At 43.1% G+C, this 15499-nt stretch overlaps 1 protein-coding gene across 2 annotated transcripts in view; it reads left to right on the forward strand.

Annotated features, from left to right (window-relative positions):
* LOC110525494 (zinc finger protein aebp2) overlaps positions 1-15499 on the forward strand; it is a 64332-nt gene that overhangs the window by 37244 nt on the left and 11589 nt on the right. For both annotated transcript variants that reach the window (XM_021605644.2, XM_021605663.2), the window contains exon 6: positions 14150-14217. In XM_021605644.2, coding sequence (XP_021461319.1) covers positions 14150-14217 — 68 coding nt within the window. The remainder of the gene's footprint in view (positions 1-14149; positions 14218-15499) is intronic.

Here is a 15499-nt window from a genome sequence, read left to right on the forward strand (position 1 = left end):
CCTTCCCATTCTCCTGACGTTATTTCTCCGTCCCCTTGGACAGTGCCTCCGTCAGGGATATCTGCCAGAGTAGGTATGTCATCAGGAGTAACAGGCATGTCATCCTCTTTATCCCTGGACTCTGGATATTCAGGAGAGAGTGTCTGTTGGCTATTGGGAGATGCACCTTGGTCCTCTTCTCCTTCTGTTTCCTCCAGGCTCCTGCCTGGTGTATCAGCATCCTCTTCTTCCTCATGGCTCGATGGTCGCTCGCCGATCCCTTCCGGATCTCTGGTACAGTGGTTTAAATGGTACCATGTAGTGCTTCCTGTCACCTGGATGGCTGTTGGTGTTGCTAGGACCACTTCGTAGGGACCCTCTCACCTTGGCTCGTTCCACCTCCTCCGGAATACTCTGATGTAGACCTGGTCCCCTGGGATCACCGGACAGGGAACCTCTGGTCCTGGTTCAGATTTTCACCTTTTTTTCCGTGAGGTTTTCAAACTCAGAGACTTGTTCTATGGTTACACCATACATAATCTTATTTCCATCTCTCATCACACAACAAAATGACATTCCAGCTGAAGCTGGTGGATTCCTTCACTTCAGCTGAGCTGTCTCTCCACTTTCTCCTTCTGGTTCCTAAGAGATTGGTAGCATAATAATAAGTATTGGAAAGCAACGAAAAACACAAAACATAACAGTATTAGCAATGTAAGTTATGCATAATGACCAAAGACTGAGACCATGACAATTCCCACTCTCTCTTCACCGGACTCTATACCGCCAGGATACTTTTCTTCTGGACACCACAAAAATGAAGGCCCTAAAAAGCCTCCTCATGCTTTCGACCAGTCTTCCCCTTTCCGGCCTCAGCTTCCGAGAGGTGTACCCAAGCTATGTCACTTCACTTTGTTCCCCATCTCCTTCATTGCCACTTGATAGGCACGTCACCTGATAGGAAAGTGTGTATCCCTAATCAACGCTACATTCTCTTGAGGTAACTCAGCACTGCATATGCTTTCACATAAATGCCTTCAAAATATTATTTAGAATGCAATTACCTCTACATCTATCCTCTTTCATATGATGCATTAACCAATAAAGCAGCTAACCCAACTATGATGTTAAAGTAGCTCCTAGACCCAACCCATCTGCATGTCTACAGTGGAATCTAGTCTCTCTCTTTGGCTCCGCTTCCTCTGTCATGTCTTCAAGATCACCCATTATGCAGCTGGACCTTTCTTCTCGTAAGAACTATGCACCCACCGAGGAAAGACATGACGATCTTCACCGCTGCAGGTGCTGTAAGGAGTACTGTGTGTGGACCAGAACAACGATGTCCCTGGTGTATCTTGATGTACACTCAAGCCCATGCCCTTGGTTATCTCTGGCTCCTTATGCGCTGCTTTCACCTGAGGACATACACACTGCAACACATGGGTCATTTCCTGACAACATAGACTCTCCTCCAATGGCAAGATCACTAATTTGTGATATTTAAATAACAGCCCCCCCTGTACTCCCATCGGTGTCCCAGTTACCAAGCCATGTGGCAGAGGTCTTCATAAACTGATATCCCAACAATGCTACTAAAATAACCCCTGCTACTACTAACATGGCCCATGCCTATGCCTCAATTACGGCCCCTACAGCAGCTGCCGTAAGAATAACACCTGCATGTAATCTGTCAAGTGTGTCAAGAATATTCAACTTAACAAAAGTGTGAGCCACAGGTTTCTTGAAAGTTTACCATAGTGTCTGAAATGCCACCACTATCTATTTTACTCTCACCATGCTCTGGGTATGTGTAATTTTCAATTTAACTTCATTAACTCCCTATATTGTGCACAGTTGGCTGTCCTCCCTCTCCTATGAGCTATCTCCTGTAACAATATGCGGTCTCTGGGAATGACACTTCTATATCACCACAACCTTAATTTATGAGCCCCCACAGGTCTTTACTGCAGTCAATCCCACTTAACAGCCCTATGTAAACATTCTGTCTCAAACACCTCCTGCTACAGATACATTTGCACATATATCAAACCCATAACACACTAGTCACTACTCCTAATGCACTTCTTCAGTTCTAAACATACTAAAACATTCTCAAGTCAATTAGTCAATATACACCAGTCCCTCCTCTGGAACAATAATCACTCTTATGTTCCACGAAACCTAAAAAGATATTGACTTGAAAAGGAAAGAGATTTTTTTTTTTTAAATAAACAAATGTTTAATAATTTCACACCACTTAGTGATGCGACTAAAACTAGGGGGGAAAAATGGCCATCAGCATTTTAATGTTAAATCGCATCGATACATAGACATGGCTGGTTGATACTGTACAATTAATTGCATACAAGGCTCAAAGTCTGTGTTTTGCGATAACACCCAAGGATATGTTCTATGCCTTCTCCTTCGTCTTCATCCTTGGGTGTTATCGCAAAACACAGACTTTGAGCCTTGTATGCAATTAATTGTACAGTATCAACCAGCCATGTCTATGTATCGATGCGATTTAACATTAAAATGCTGATGGCATCGTAAAACCAAAGAAAACAAAAAACTTCATGGTTGACCCAAGCTGTCATCCAGTTCTCTAACAAACAACCTCCCTGTCGGAGGACACTTAGAAATAAGGTTTCTGTAGCCTCCCTAGGTCAAATAAATTAATGGTACAATTTTGAATAGAGACTGGTGTTACTCATTCATTTAATAATTAAATTCCACCTGTATTCGATCATTTCTAGTGAGAATGATCAGGCCTCAGAAAGTCAGGATAGAGGGCATTCGACACCTATTAAAATATTTCCTCTCCCTTTTCTTTCCCTGACCTTCTGAAAACATTTAAATACCTTTCAAAACATTTCCATCCTTCTGCATACCAAATTTAAAACTCAATTGAAAAGACCCCATCTGAAATAAATCCCACAGTATTAACACCAGTAACGCATATTCATAACTGGTGTGTGTGTGTGTGTGTGTGTGTGTGTGGTAAACCATATAACAAAAACAAACAAAAATGGTCAGGCCTTATTTAATTTGGTAACTCCTTTTTACCACTGAATCCGGATACTTTCATGCCTAACATTTGTTTGACTAAACCCTCTTCCAAGACCATAGCCTCAGGAAACATTTCAAAGAGAGAGAATGAAACCCCCTCCTCTACTGGAAAAGAAAGTGTACATTTCGTTAGCATTCACTATGCTACATCTTAATCAGCAATCCCAAAGTATTATTTACAAACCAAACATAATGGTAAATCCACTGTCCTTACTCCTGTGGCGGAAGAATCAGAATTAGTTGTGTAACATAGATAATTAAGATGTCTTATCTGCATAATATGCTTATGTGATATACTTGTTATTAGAATGTATCCCTTCAGACTCTGGTGTTGGCAGTTGCACTTCTTCCCTCGGCTGGGGCTCAGTCACCTGGGGCATTATATAAAGTGACATAGTTTAAAGTGACTAGTGATACATGTATTACATAAATGTTTAATTATTAAAGTGGCTAGAGATTGAGTCAATATGTTGGCAGCAGCCACTCAATGTTAGTGAAGGCTGTTTAACAGTCTGAGTGCTATGAGGCGATAGTCATTTAGCTCAGTTACCTTAGCTTTCTTGGGAACTGGAACAATGGTGTCCCTCTAGAAGCATGTGGGAACAGCAGACTGGGATAAGGATTGATTGAATATGTACGTAAACACACCAGCCAGCTGGTCTGCACATGCTCGGAGGACGCGGCTAGGGATGCCGTCTGGGCTGGCAGCCTTGCGAGGGTTAACACATTCAAATGCTTTACTCACGTTGGCTGCAGTGAAGAAGAGTCTGCAGGTTTTGTTAGCGGACCGTGTCGTTGGCACTGTATTGTCCTGAAAGCGAGTCCATTATTTATTTTTTTGTAGTCCATGATTGACTGTAGACCCTGCCACATACCTCTCGTGTCTGAGCCGTTGAATTGTGACTCTACTTTGTCTCTATACTGACGCATAGCTTGTTTGATTGCCTTTCAGAGGGAATAGCTACACTGTTTGTATTCGGTCATGTTTCCGGTCTCCTTGCCCTGATTTAAAAGCAGTGGTTTGTGCTTTCATCTTTGCACGAATACGGCCATCAATCCACGGTTTCTGGTTGGAGAAGGTTTTAATAGTTGCTGTGGGTACAACATCGCCGATGCAGTTGCTAATAAACTCGATCACCGAATCAGCGTATGTGGAACATATCCCAGTCCACGTGATCGAAGCAATCTTGAAGCGTGGAATCAGATTGGTCGGACCAACATTGAACAGACCTGTGCACGGGCGTTTCCTGTATTAGTTTCTGTCTATAGGCTGGGAGCAACAAAATGGAGTCGTGGTCAGATTTTCCGAAAGGAGGGCGGGGCAGGACTTTGTATGTGTCGTGGAAGTTAGAGTAACAATGGTCCAGGATTTTTTATGCCCGGGGAGCACATTCGATATGCTGATAAAATTTAGGGAGTCTTGTTTTCAGATTAGCCTTGTTAAAATCCCCAGCTACAATGAATGCAGCCTTAGGATATGTGGTTTCCAGTTTACATAGAGTCCAACGAAGTTCATTCAGGGCCATCGATGTGTCTGCTTGGGTGGGATATATACGGCTGTGATTTTAATCGAAGAGAATTCTCTTGGTAGATAATGCGGTCGACATTTGATTGTAAGGAATTCTAGGTCAGGTGAACAAAAGGACTTGAGTTCCTGTATGTTGTTATGATTACACCCTGTCTCGTTAATCATAAGGCATACCCCCCCCCCGCCCTCCTTCTTACCAGAGAGATGTTTGTTTCTGTCGGCGCGATGCGTGAAGAAACCAGGTGACTGTACCGACTCCGATAGCGTGTCTCGAGTGAGCCACGTTCCCGTGAAACAAAGAACGTTACAATTTCTATCCCTCTGGAAGGCAACCCTTGCTCGGATTTCGTCTACCTTGTTTTCAAGAGACTGGACGTTGGCGAGTAGTAAACTCAGGAGCTTTGCGTGATGTGCCCTTCTACGGAGCCTGACCAGAAGACCGCTTCTTCTGCCCCTCCTGCGGTACCATTGTTTTGGGTCGCCAGCTGGGATCCGATCCATTGTCCTGGGTGGTGGACCAAACTGAGGATCCGCTTCGGGAAAGTCGTATTCCGTGTCGTAATGTTGGGAAGTTGACGTTGCTCATATATCCAATAGTTCCTCCCGGCTGTATGTAATAAAACTTAAGATTTCCTGCGGTAACAATGTAAGAAATAATACATAGAAAAACAAAATACTGCATAGTTTCCTGAGAACACGAACCATCTCAGTCGGTGCCGGACAACAACATCTGCTAACCATGTGTATGTGACAAATAAATTTGATTTGATTTTGAATATGGCTGAAAAAAAAACTTGCTAAATAGATATTTTCTTAAATTAACTTCATGACAAAAAAATATGCACAATCGTTTGTCTCTACATTAACTAACATATTCCTCTCAATTGTAAATGTTTTGCTTGACTCGTTATGACGTTATAACTACATACATTTGCTTCCCTGAAATGTTTTGTCAGCCATCTTTGCTGAAGGACGGGTGGCCCGCGTTAAATTCGTCATTGGAACCACTCGATCTGATTGGTCATATAAAAACCTTGTGATCCAATTGCATAATGACTGCTATAACTCCCCCTTGTGGTGGTCTGGAGCAATGAAGCTGTGACGCTGGGTACCTCTAAGTCCGCGGTGTAAGCTCGCAACTTTTAAAGGAGGAACTACTGTATATTCACGTCATCAAATAATTGATTATAACACACTGTTTTGCAATGAAGGTCTACAGTAGCTTCAACAGCACTCTGTAGGGTAGCATCATGGTGTAGGCGGAGGACAGCTAGCATCTGTCTGCCTCTGGGTACATTGACTTCATACAAAACCTTGGAGGCTCAAGGTTCTCACCCCCTTCCATAGACTTACACAGTAATAATGACAACTTCCGGAAGGCGTCCTGCTACCTGTCAGAGCTCTTGCAGCATGAACTGACATGTTGTCCACCCAAGCAAAGGATCAGATAATTAATATACACTGCTCAAAAAAATAAAGGGAACACTTTATCAACACAAGGAAACTCCAAGTCAATCACACTTCTGTGAAATCAAACTGTCCACTTAGGAATCAACACTGATTGACAATAAATGTAACATGCTGTTGTGCAAATGGAATAGACAACAGGTGGAACTTATAGGCAATTAGCAAGACACCACGGAATAAAGGAGTGGTTCTGCAGGGAGTGACCACAGACCACTTCTCAGTTCCTATGCTTCTTGGCTGATGTTTTGGTGACTTTTGAATGCTGGCGGTGTTTTCACTCTAGTGGTAGCATGAAACGGAGTCTACAACCCACACAAGTGGCTCAGGTAGTGCAGCTCATTTTAGGCTGGGTTTCTGTACAGCACTTTGAGATATCAGCTGATGTACGAAGGGCTATATAAAATAAATTTGATTGATTGATTGATTGATCCAGGATGGCACATCAATGCGATGTGTCTGTAAGCGTAGTGTCCAGAGCATGGAGGCGCTACCAGGAGACAGGCCAGTACATCAGGAGACGTGGAGGAGGCCGTAGGAGGACAACAACCCAGCAGCAGGACCGCTACCTCCGCCTTTGTGCAAGGAGGAACAGGAGGAGCACTGCCAGAGCCCTGCAAAATGACCTCCAGCAGGCCACACATGTGCATGTGTCTGCTCAAACGGTCAGAAACAGACTCCATGAGGGTGGTATGAGAGCCCGACATCCACAGGTGGGGGTTGTGCTTACAGCCCAACACCGTGCAGGACGTTTGGCATTTGCCAGAGAACACCAAGATTGGCAAATTCGCCACTGGTGCCCTGTGCTCTTCACAGATGAAAGCAGGTTCACACTGAGCACGTGACAGACGTGACAGAGTCTGGAGACGCCGTGGAGAACGTTCTGCTGCCTGCAACATCCTCCAGCATGACCGGTTTGACGGTGGGTCAGTCATGGTGTGGGGTGGCATTTCTTTGGTGGGCAGAAACCACAGCCCTGTGCGCAGCCCTCCATGTGCTCGCCAGAGGTAGCCTGACTGCCATTAGGTACCGAGATGAGATCCTCAGACCCCTTGTGAGACCATATGCTGGTGCAGTTGGCCCTGGGTTCCTCCTAATGCAAGACAATGCTAGACCTCATGTGGCTGGAGTGTGTTAGCAGTTCCTGCAAGAGGAAGGCATTGATACTATTGACTGCCCCGCCCGTTCCCCAGACCTGAATCAAATTGAGCACATCTGGGACATCATGTCTCGCTCCATCCACCAACGCCACGTTGCACCACAGACTGTCCAGGAGTTGGCGGATGCTTTAGTCCAGGCCTGGGAGGAGATCCCTCAGGAGACCATCCGCCACCTCATCAGGAGCATGCCCAGGTGTTGTAGGGAGGTCATACAGGCACGTGGAGGCCACACACACTACTGAGCCTCATTTTGACTTGTTTTAAGGACATTACATCAACGTTGGAACAGCCTGTAGTGTGGTTTTCCACTTTAATTTTGTGTGTGACTCCAAATCCAGACCTCCATGGGTTGATCAATTTGATTTCCATTGATAATTTTTGTGTGATTTTGTTGTCAGCACATTCAACTATATAAAGAAAAAATGTAATAAGAATATTTCATTCATTCAGATCTAGGATGTGTTATTTTAATGTTCCCTTTATTTTTTTGAGCAGTGTAATACTGAAAGTATAAGCTGGCTAGCACTGCAGTGCATAAAATGCGTTGAGTAGTTGACTCAGAGATAGACAGTTTTGAATAAATTAATATCTTCCAAAATTAAGGAAGAGAGAGCTACATTTCATAGTGTATTTTTTTCACTTTCACCTACTTAACTAGTCAAATGCAGCCAGTTAGTTCAGCCTACTCAAACAGAGGGATGTTAGCTTGCTAGCTATTGCTAGCCAATACTGGAACTCTTCAATGTCAAGGTAAGCTTTTGATGTTATTAATTTATTGACCCCGGGGCTCGTGGGTGTAACCGCTAAACTGATTGCTGCTGACTACATTGTACTGCATGACTGCATGATTTTGACCTGTGCACGTGCTACGTTCTAAACTTTCATTCATAGGCTAGGTTGTAGCAACCTCATGATGGGTACAAGGAGTATCATATACAGTTGAAGTCAGAAGTTTACATACACCTGAGCCAAATACATTTAAACTCAAATTCCCTGTCTTAGGTCAGTTAGGATCACCACTTTATTTTAAGAATGTGAAATGTCAGAATAATTGTAGAGAGAATTATTTATTTCAGCTTTTATTTCTTTCATTACATTCCCAGTGGGTCAGAACTTTACATACACTCAATTAGTATTTGGTAGCATTGCCTTTACATTTTTTAACTTGGGTCAAACATTTCGGGTAGCCTTCCGCAACCTTCCCACAATAAGTTGGGTGAATTTTATCCCATTCATCCTGACAGCTGGTGTAACTGAGTCAGGTTTGTAGACCTCCTTGCTCCCACACGCTTTTTCAGTTCTGCCCACAAATGTTCTATAGGATTTTGGTCAGGGCTTTGTGATAGCTGTTGGGGAATAATCAGAATTGGTTGGTAACATAGGTAAGATGTTTTATATTCATCATATGTTTGTAAGTTACTTCTCATCAGAATGTTATTTTTGTATACTACTGTGGCGGGGTTGCAGTATCTGTTTTATGTCAAGACTAAGTTGCTTGGGCCGGAGAGAGGGGAGAGGTCAAGCGTGTATCTCTTGTGTCTGTGTGCCAGTCAGTGTGTCTCTGTGATCTTGTCAAGATAGGATGGATTTGTTATATGCCTGTTGATATGGAGGATTGGTTTTTTGGTCTGAGTTTGAGAAAATAACATGTTTTTGGAGACAAAGCTGAACGTTGAATTATGCCGATGCTGTGTTATCCTGTGTGTGTCTTTGCTATAAAGGATCTCAGTTGAAATGTGGAAGGGACTCTCAGAGAATTCATTGATAGACACTGAATTGATCTGAGAGTCACAGGGTTGTGATAGAGCTCATAAAATTAAAGATGGACTTTGTGATAACTAACTCTGACTTGTGTGGTTTGCCTCATGATTTGGTAAATAGAGGAAATTTCCACGACATAGCCACTCCAATACCTTGACTTTGTTGTCCTTTAGCTATTTTGCCACAACTTTGGAAGTATGCTTGGGGTTATTGTCCACTTGAGATGTTGCTTCAATATATCCACATAATTTTCCTACCTCATGATGCCATCTATTTTGTGAAGTGCACCAATCCCTCCTGCAGCAAAGCACCCCCACAACATGATGCTGCCGCCATCCCCGTGCTTCACGGTTGGGATGGTGTTCTTCGGCTTGCAAGCCTCCCCCTTTTTCCTACAAATATAACGATGGTCATTGTGGCCAAACAGTTCTATTTTTGTTTCATCAGACCAGAGGATGTTTCTCCAAAAAGTACGATCTTTGTCCCCATGTGCAGTTGCAAACCGTAGTCTGGCTTTTTTTATGGTTGTTTTGGAGCAGTGGCTTCTTCCTTGCTGAGGGCCTTTCGGGTTATATCGATCGATTTTGGACTCGTTTGTACCTGTTTCCTCCAGCATCTTCACAAGGTCCTTTGCTGCTGTTCTGGAATTGAATTACACTTTTCCCACCAAAGTACGTTCATCTCAACGAGACAGAACATGTCTCCTTCCTGAGCAGTATGACGGATGCGTGGTCCCATGGTGTTTATACTTGCGCACTATTGTTTGTACATATGAACGTGGTACATTCAGGCGTTTTGGAAATTGCTCCCAAGGATGAACCAGACTTGTGGAGGTCTACATTTTTTAATGAGGTCTTGGCTGATTTTCTTTTGATTTCCCCATGATGTCAAGCAAAGAGGCACAGTTTGAAGGTAGGCCTTGAAATACATCCACAGGTACACCTTCAATTGACTCAAATGATGTCAATTAGCCTATCAGAAGCTTCTAAAGCCATGGCATAATTTTCTGGAATTTTAAAATCTGTTTAAAGGCACAGTCAACTTAGTGTATGTGAACTTCTGACCCACTGGAATTGTGATACAGTGAATTATAAGTGAAATATTCTGTCTGTAAACAATTGTTGGAAAAATTACTTGTCATGAGGAAAGTAGATGTTCTAACCGACTTGCCAAAACTATAGTTTGTTAACAAGAAATTTGTGGAGTGGTTGAAAAACGAGTTTTCAACTTCCGACCTCAACTGTAGTAGCCTAAACCTATCAAAGTTACATTAAACGGGGTGAATGGAACATGATTGACGGTCATAGAATATGCTGTAATAGAAATAAGGCCATGTTCATAAAAAAATTATCATCATCCATCTTTAATGGTACCGACCGCCACTGATCAAAATGCATATTGGGTTCATTCCAAAACATGTGAGTTTTTCAGTTTAATACATTGATAAGAAACGTGTTTAATATTTTCTGCCACTAATGGTCCCTTTTCTCTCTTTGTTCACAAGAGATCCTTTTGACTCTGCATTTTTTCTTGTGCCCTTTCCAGGGAGCAAGGTCATGAAGGAAGGGGGGGGGGACAGATGAGTGATGGTCTTTGGTGGCCTTTATGGCCCCTTCATACAATGAAGCAAATTCCAGTTCTTGTAACCCAATGGTAGGAAGGGTGACCCTGGTTCCTGTTTGAATGTGAAATTTTAAATGTCCTCCTCGTGGGCCCTCGTCAAATACCTGTCTTCCATGGCATGGGCCTGTGCCAAGTTGTGGTGTCTGGTTGGTATTATGCTTGGGTAGTATATATGTTTTTTGTATACCATTAAAACTATTTCTTTGAAGTTTTTATATACATTATAATATCTGTTGCTACTTTTTAAGTAAATTCAGCTGTGCAATATGTGTCCCACCACCTGGATTCGGGTCTTATGTAGCAAAATAAAAAATGCTGCAAAGTTGGTTAGGATCAAGGAAACAGGCGACTATGTCTATTGGCACCATCTTGTCCATCTAAAGTGTCTTCAGAAAGTATTCACACCCCTTGACTTTTTCAAAATGTTGTAGTGTTACAGCATGAATTTCAAATGTTTAGATCACTGGCCTTTGTTCACACCCTCTTAATCCTTAGCCCCACCCATCTCTTTAAGGATTCATTTGTGAGGCCCTGTGCTAAACAGAGTGAGTAGTGTAGTAAACAACCAAAGATTTCAAGACTAAAAGTGGTGAAAGTAATAGCCTACAATAAGGGAAAACTCCAGGTAAAAATACACTTTATCAAGTCCTTGGCATATATCCTAATCTGACTTTGGTGAAGGTCATGTTGTTCTTCACATTAGTCTCTGGTAAACACACACTATATCAATAAACTCTGTTTATTTGTCACATGCACAGGGTACGGAGGTGTGAATGGTACTTTAAAATGGTTACTTGCATATTTGCATAGTAGCAATATCAAAAACAGAAAGTGTCCAGATAAAAATGTTATAATTATTTTATGACGCTTTCCCAGACACACTTGTCTAAATTGATTGGTCATGTGAAATAAATGCTGTAACCACCCCGTGCCACATCTAGCTAAGTGAATGGGTCACTATTGTCTAGACATTTACACGTGTAAAATACAATAGATGGCCGTACTCACCCCCAGCCAAACCTGGCTAACTTGATGGGTCATGTAATCATCTGAAGAAGTGGAGTCTTTTGTTTAGACATGTAGCTAGCTAGCTAAACAATAAACTGGCATAGTCCCAACTCATTCTACTACCACCAACGCAAACTGATTGTCATAGCTGTAGTATGAATCTGCAGGTAGCTAAAGCTAACCAACTAGGTTCAATGTTAGCTAGATAGATAACATTAGGCTTTAACTAGCAATGCAAATGGATTTCTGATTCAAATAATATTACTTACCATATTATACATGTGAGCTAGCGAGCCAGCAAGCTAACGTTCACTAGCTAGCTAACAGTACGCTTTAACTTGCAATGAAAGCCATATAACTTTATGAACTGGACTGCCTGTTTTTGCAATTATTATTTTTGCAGTCGTTAGCATATTTAGCTAGCAGCCTCCATGGAAATTGTTATTACTTGTGCTAATGTAACGGATGTGAAACGCTAGCTTAGTTAGCGGTGGTGCGCGCTAAATAGTGTTTCAATCGGTGACGTCACTTGCTCTGAGACCTTGAAGTAGTGGTTCCCCTTGCTCTGCAAGGGCCGCGGCTTTTGTGGAGCGATGGGTAACGATGCTTCGTGGGTGACTGTTGTTGATGTGTGCAGAGGGTCCCTGGTTCGCGCCTGGGTATGGGCGAGGGGACGGTCTAAAGTTATACTGTTACACAAATTTTCTTAGCATTCTGGTAATAGACGCCCAATAGGCTTTTTTTGTGCCTTGTGTACTAAAATGGTAATACCGTAAATCCCGGGATGAGAGAAGGATGGTATGATGTTATGAAAATCTGGATACTGCACAACCCTAGTTGGTGTCAGTGTGCCACTTTAGTTCCTGCCACCATGTTCCCACTGCAGCAGTCTCCCAGCAATCTTCCAGCCAACAGGGTGATCCTCATTCATTACCGTCCCAAACCAATTCCAGAACTTCCTGGCATGGTGCTCTGCCAGGCTATGGTGTCTAGTGTCTCTCTCAGTGTGCCTCTATCCCTCACCGCAGCAGTCCTTGAGCAAACCGGGCATTCCTCAAACTGGTTATCCCTGTCCCAAACTCCAACCCAGATATAGAAGGCTTAGCCTAATGAATGGAGAGTTCCAGTTCGTTCTAGAAGGAGCTTGATAGTCTGCAGCCTGACAGAAGTAAATGAGGAGGCAATGTCCCTATCCAGTTCAAAGGACCATGAAAAAGATAGCCACTTTTGGTTTTGTACAGGCAAACAGTAGGACTTCAGGTTGGCTTGTTGCCTCCTGAGAGCTATGGCTTCAGTTTATGCAGAATCACACAGACAGACAGACGGACGGACGGACGGACGCACGCGCGCTGAGTCTGGTCTGGGCACTCAAGGCTGGAGAGAGGGATGGAGACAAGTGTACAGGACGTTGTGAAAGAGAGGGAAAGTTAGAGCCAGGTGGGGGTTTCTCCCTCCTCCTGTCCTTCAACCAGTTCGCATGAATGCCTCAGCCTGGAGTGGGGAGAATCATTTAAAATATTCTCGTGACTAGGACAAGTTCTTCACATACTGTATGAGCAACACTATAAAAAGACTTAACCGAATAATAAAAATAAAAAACTTTGACGCAAGAGTTTATCTGCAACTATTTTTGAGCATTCTAGTTCTTCTACTCTCCCTCTCCGGCCTACTCCCCACTGACAATGTTTGGGTGAGTGAATTACAGATTTCAGAACTGTTACTGGAAACTTGAGTCCTTTTGATCTAGTGTTTTTACAAAAAAAAGTGTGCCAAATATTCAAACAATTCGTATGATTGACTGTATTTTTGGGGGGACGGTGGATTTCTTAGCCTGGTCTTAGATCTGTTTGTGGCATCTTGCCAACTTTTTTTGGTCATTGTCATGCTTAACCAAACAGAGATGGCAAGACAATTCAAAGAGACCTCGTTCCAAGCTATAGATTTCTGGCTTCAGTAGGCTGAAACATGATGAATGAGTCAATTTATATTTTCCAAATTCAAATGTCCCAACCCCAGGACAGTATGTGTGTGTGTGTGATCCGTGTGGGATTTGAACCCACAAACCCATTTGAAGTATCTACTCTACAGGACTGAGATTCTCCACAAACAGAGTTTTTTATAAGGCTAACTGCTCACTGTCTCTCTAGATTCCTGCGTCTGTTTCTATCACTGTGGAATGGGAGCTATGTGATAAGAATTCCTTTAGCATCAGCCCTGGAATGGAACCTGAGATATTCCAAGATCTCTGGCTTCTGTCTGTCTGGATTGTGGAATACCATGTGCTTCTTACTGTACTGTACATCACAGAAAGGGGAATGTAGAAGAGATTCCATTCCAAAATATAACTCTTATGTCTTCACTTCACTCATTCATCCCTATCAAACTATTAAAGACTTTCGACTTCCGTCTCTTTGCTCATCTTCTCCACTGTGCCCCAGCTCTGCTGAATGTAATTTATCTCAGTCAACATTTTGCTCCACCAGTGTTGTGTTTTGGTATTACTTTAATCATCTAATGAATATTACAGCATTCCTGACTCATCTTCTCCATTCACCAGGTGATAGCCAGGAGGAAAGAGGGCTCTGGGAAGGTAAAGGTGCTGCTCCACTGGACTCCAGAGGACATGTAAGTAGTATGGACTATCTTGGGCACCCTAATTGACTCTGAAGGGAGTATTACGGTCTATTCAATTTGTCTTTGTGTAACCAGGATAGGTCACTTAGCAACAACCTTGGTTGTTTTCGAGGGATCCATAAAAACATCACATTGAATAAATCAGAAAAATTCACAATAAAGCAACATAAGAAATTGGTTGATGGGCAGGCGATGGTGTTTGTTTGTGTGGACTTCCTGACGGGCCGCCCCCAGGTGTTGAGGGTAGGTAGCAACACATATGTTCACCCATGACTGCATGGCCAGGCACGACTCCAACACAATCATTAAGTTTGCAGACGACACAACAGTGGTAGGCCTGATCACCGACAACGACGAGACAGTCTTCAGGGAGGAGGTCAGAGACCTGGCCGGGTGGTGCCAGAACAAAAAAATGTTTTTATGCATGTCTTTTCGATCCTCCTCCGTACTAGGCAGGGATATCCTTGTCTCATCGCGCACTAGCGACTCCTGTGCCGGGCGCAGTGCACGCTAACCAGGTCGCCAGGTGTACGGTGTTTCCTCCGACACATTGGTGCGGCTGTCTATCGGTCTATCTATAGAGGAGAGTTGAGAGGGAGGAGATATCACTTACTGAGACTTTTACTGATGGGGTAGAAGTGAGAGAGGGTGGGCATATTAGATCGGCATAATCTTCAGTCCATTCTGGGAGTGTGAGTGGATCTATTACTCAACTGGAGTAATGTACCCTCACTGGATCTGTAGGGGACGGTGTTAATGTGTTTGCGTGTTCGTGTCGCTTTCAGGGAAAAGTTTGACTTCATGTTTGTTTCAAATCTAATTTTATTAGACACTTGCGCCCGAATACAACAGTGAAATGCTTACTTACGAGCCTCTAACCAACAATGCAGAAGAAAAAAAACAGATGTGAATAAGAAATAAAAGTAACAAGTAATTAAAGAGCAGCAGTAAAATAACAATAGTGAGACTATATACAGGGGGGTACCGGTACAGAGTCAATGTGCGGGGGCACTGGTTAGTTGAGGTAATATGTACATGAAGGTAGAGTTATTAAAGTGACTATGCATAGATGATAACAACAGAGAGTAGCAGCGGCGTAAAAGAGCGGGAGAGGTTGTGTGTCTGTGGGGTGGGGGCAAAGCAAATAGTCTGGGTAGCCATTTGATCAGGAGTCTTATGGCTTGGGGGTAGAAGCTATTTAGAAGCCTCTTGAACCTAGACTTGGTGCTCCGGTACCGGAGAGAACAGAACAGCAGAGAGAACAGTGACTAGG

Source organism: Oncorhynchus mykiss, chromosome 1 (assembly GCF_013265735.2).
Source record: "Oncorhynchus mykiss isolate Arlee chromosome 1, USDA_OmykA_1.1, whole genome shotgun sequence".
Classification (NCBI taxonomy): domain Eukaryota; kingdom Metazoa; phylum Chordata; class Actinopteri; order Salmoniformes; family Salmonidae; genus Oncorhynchus; species Oncorhynchus mykiss.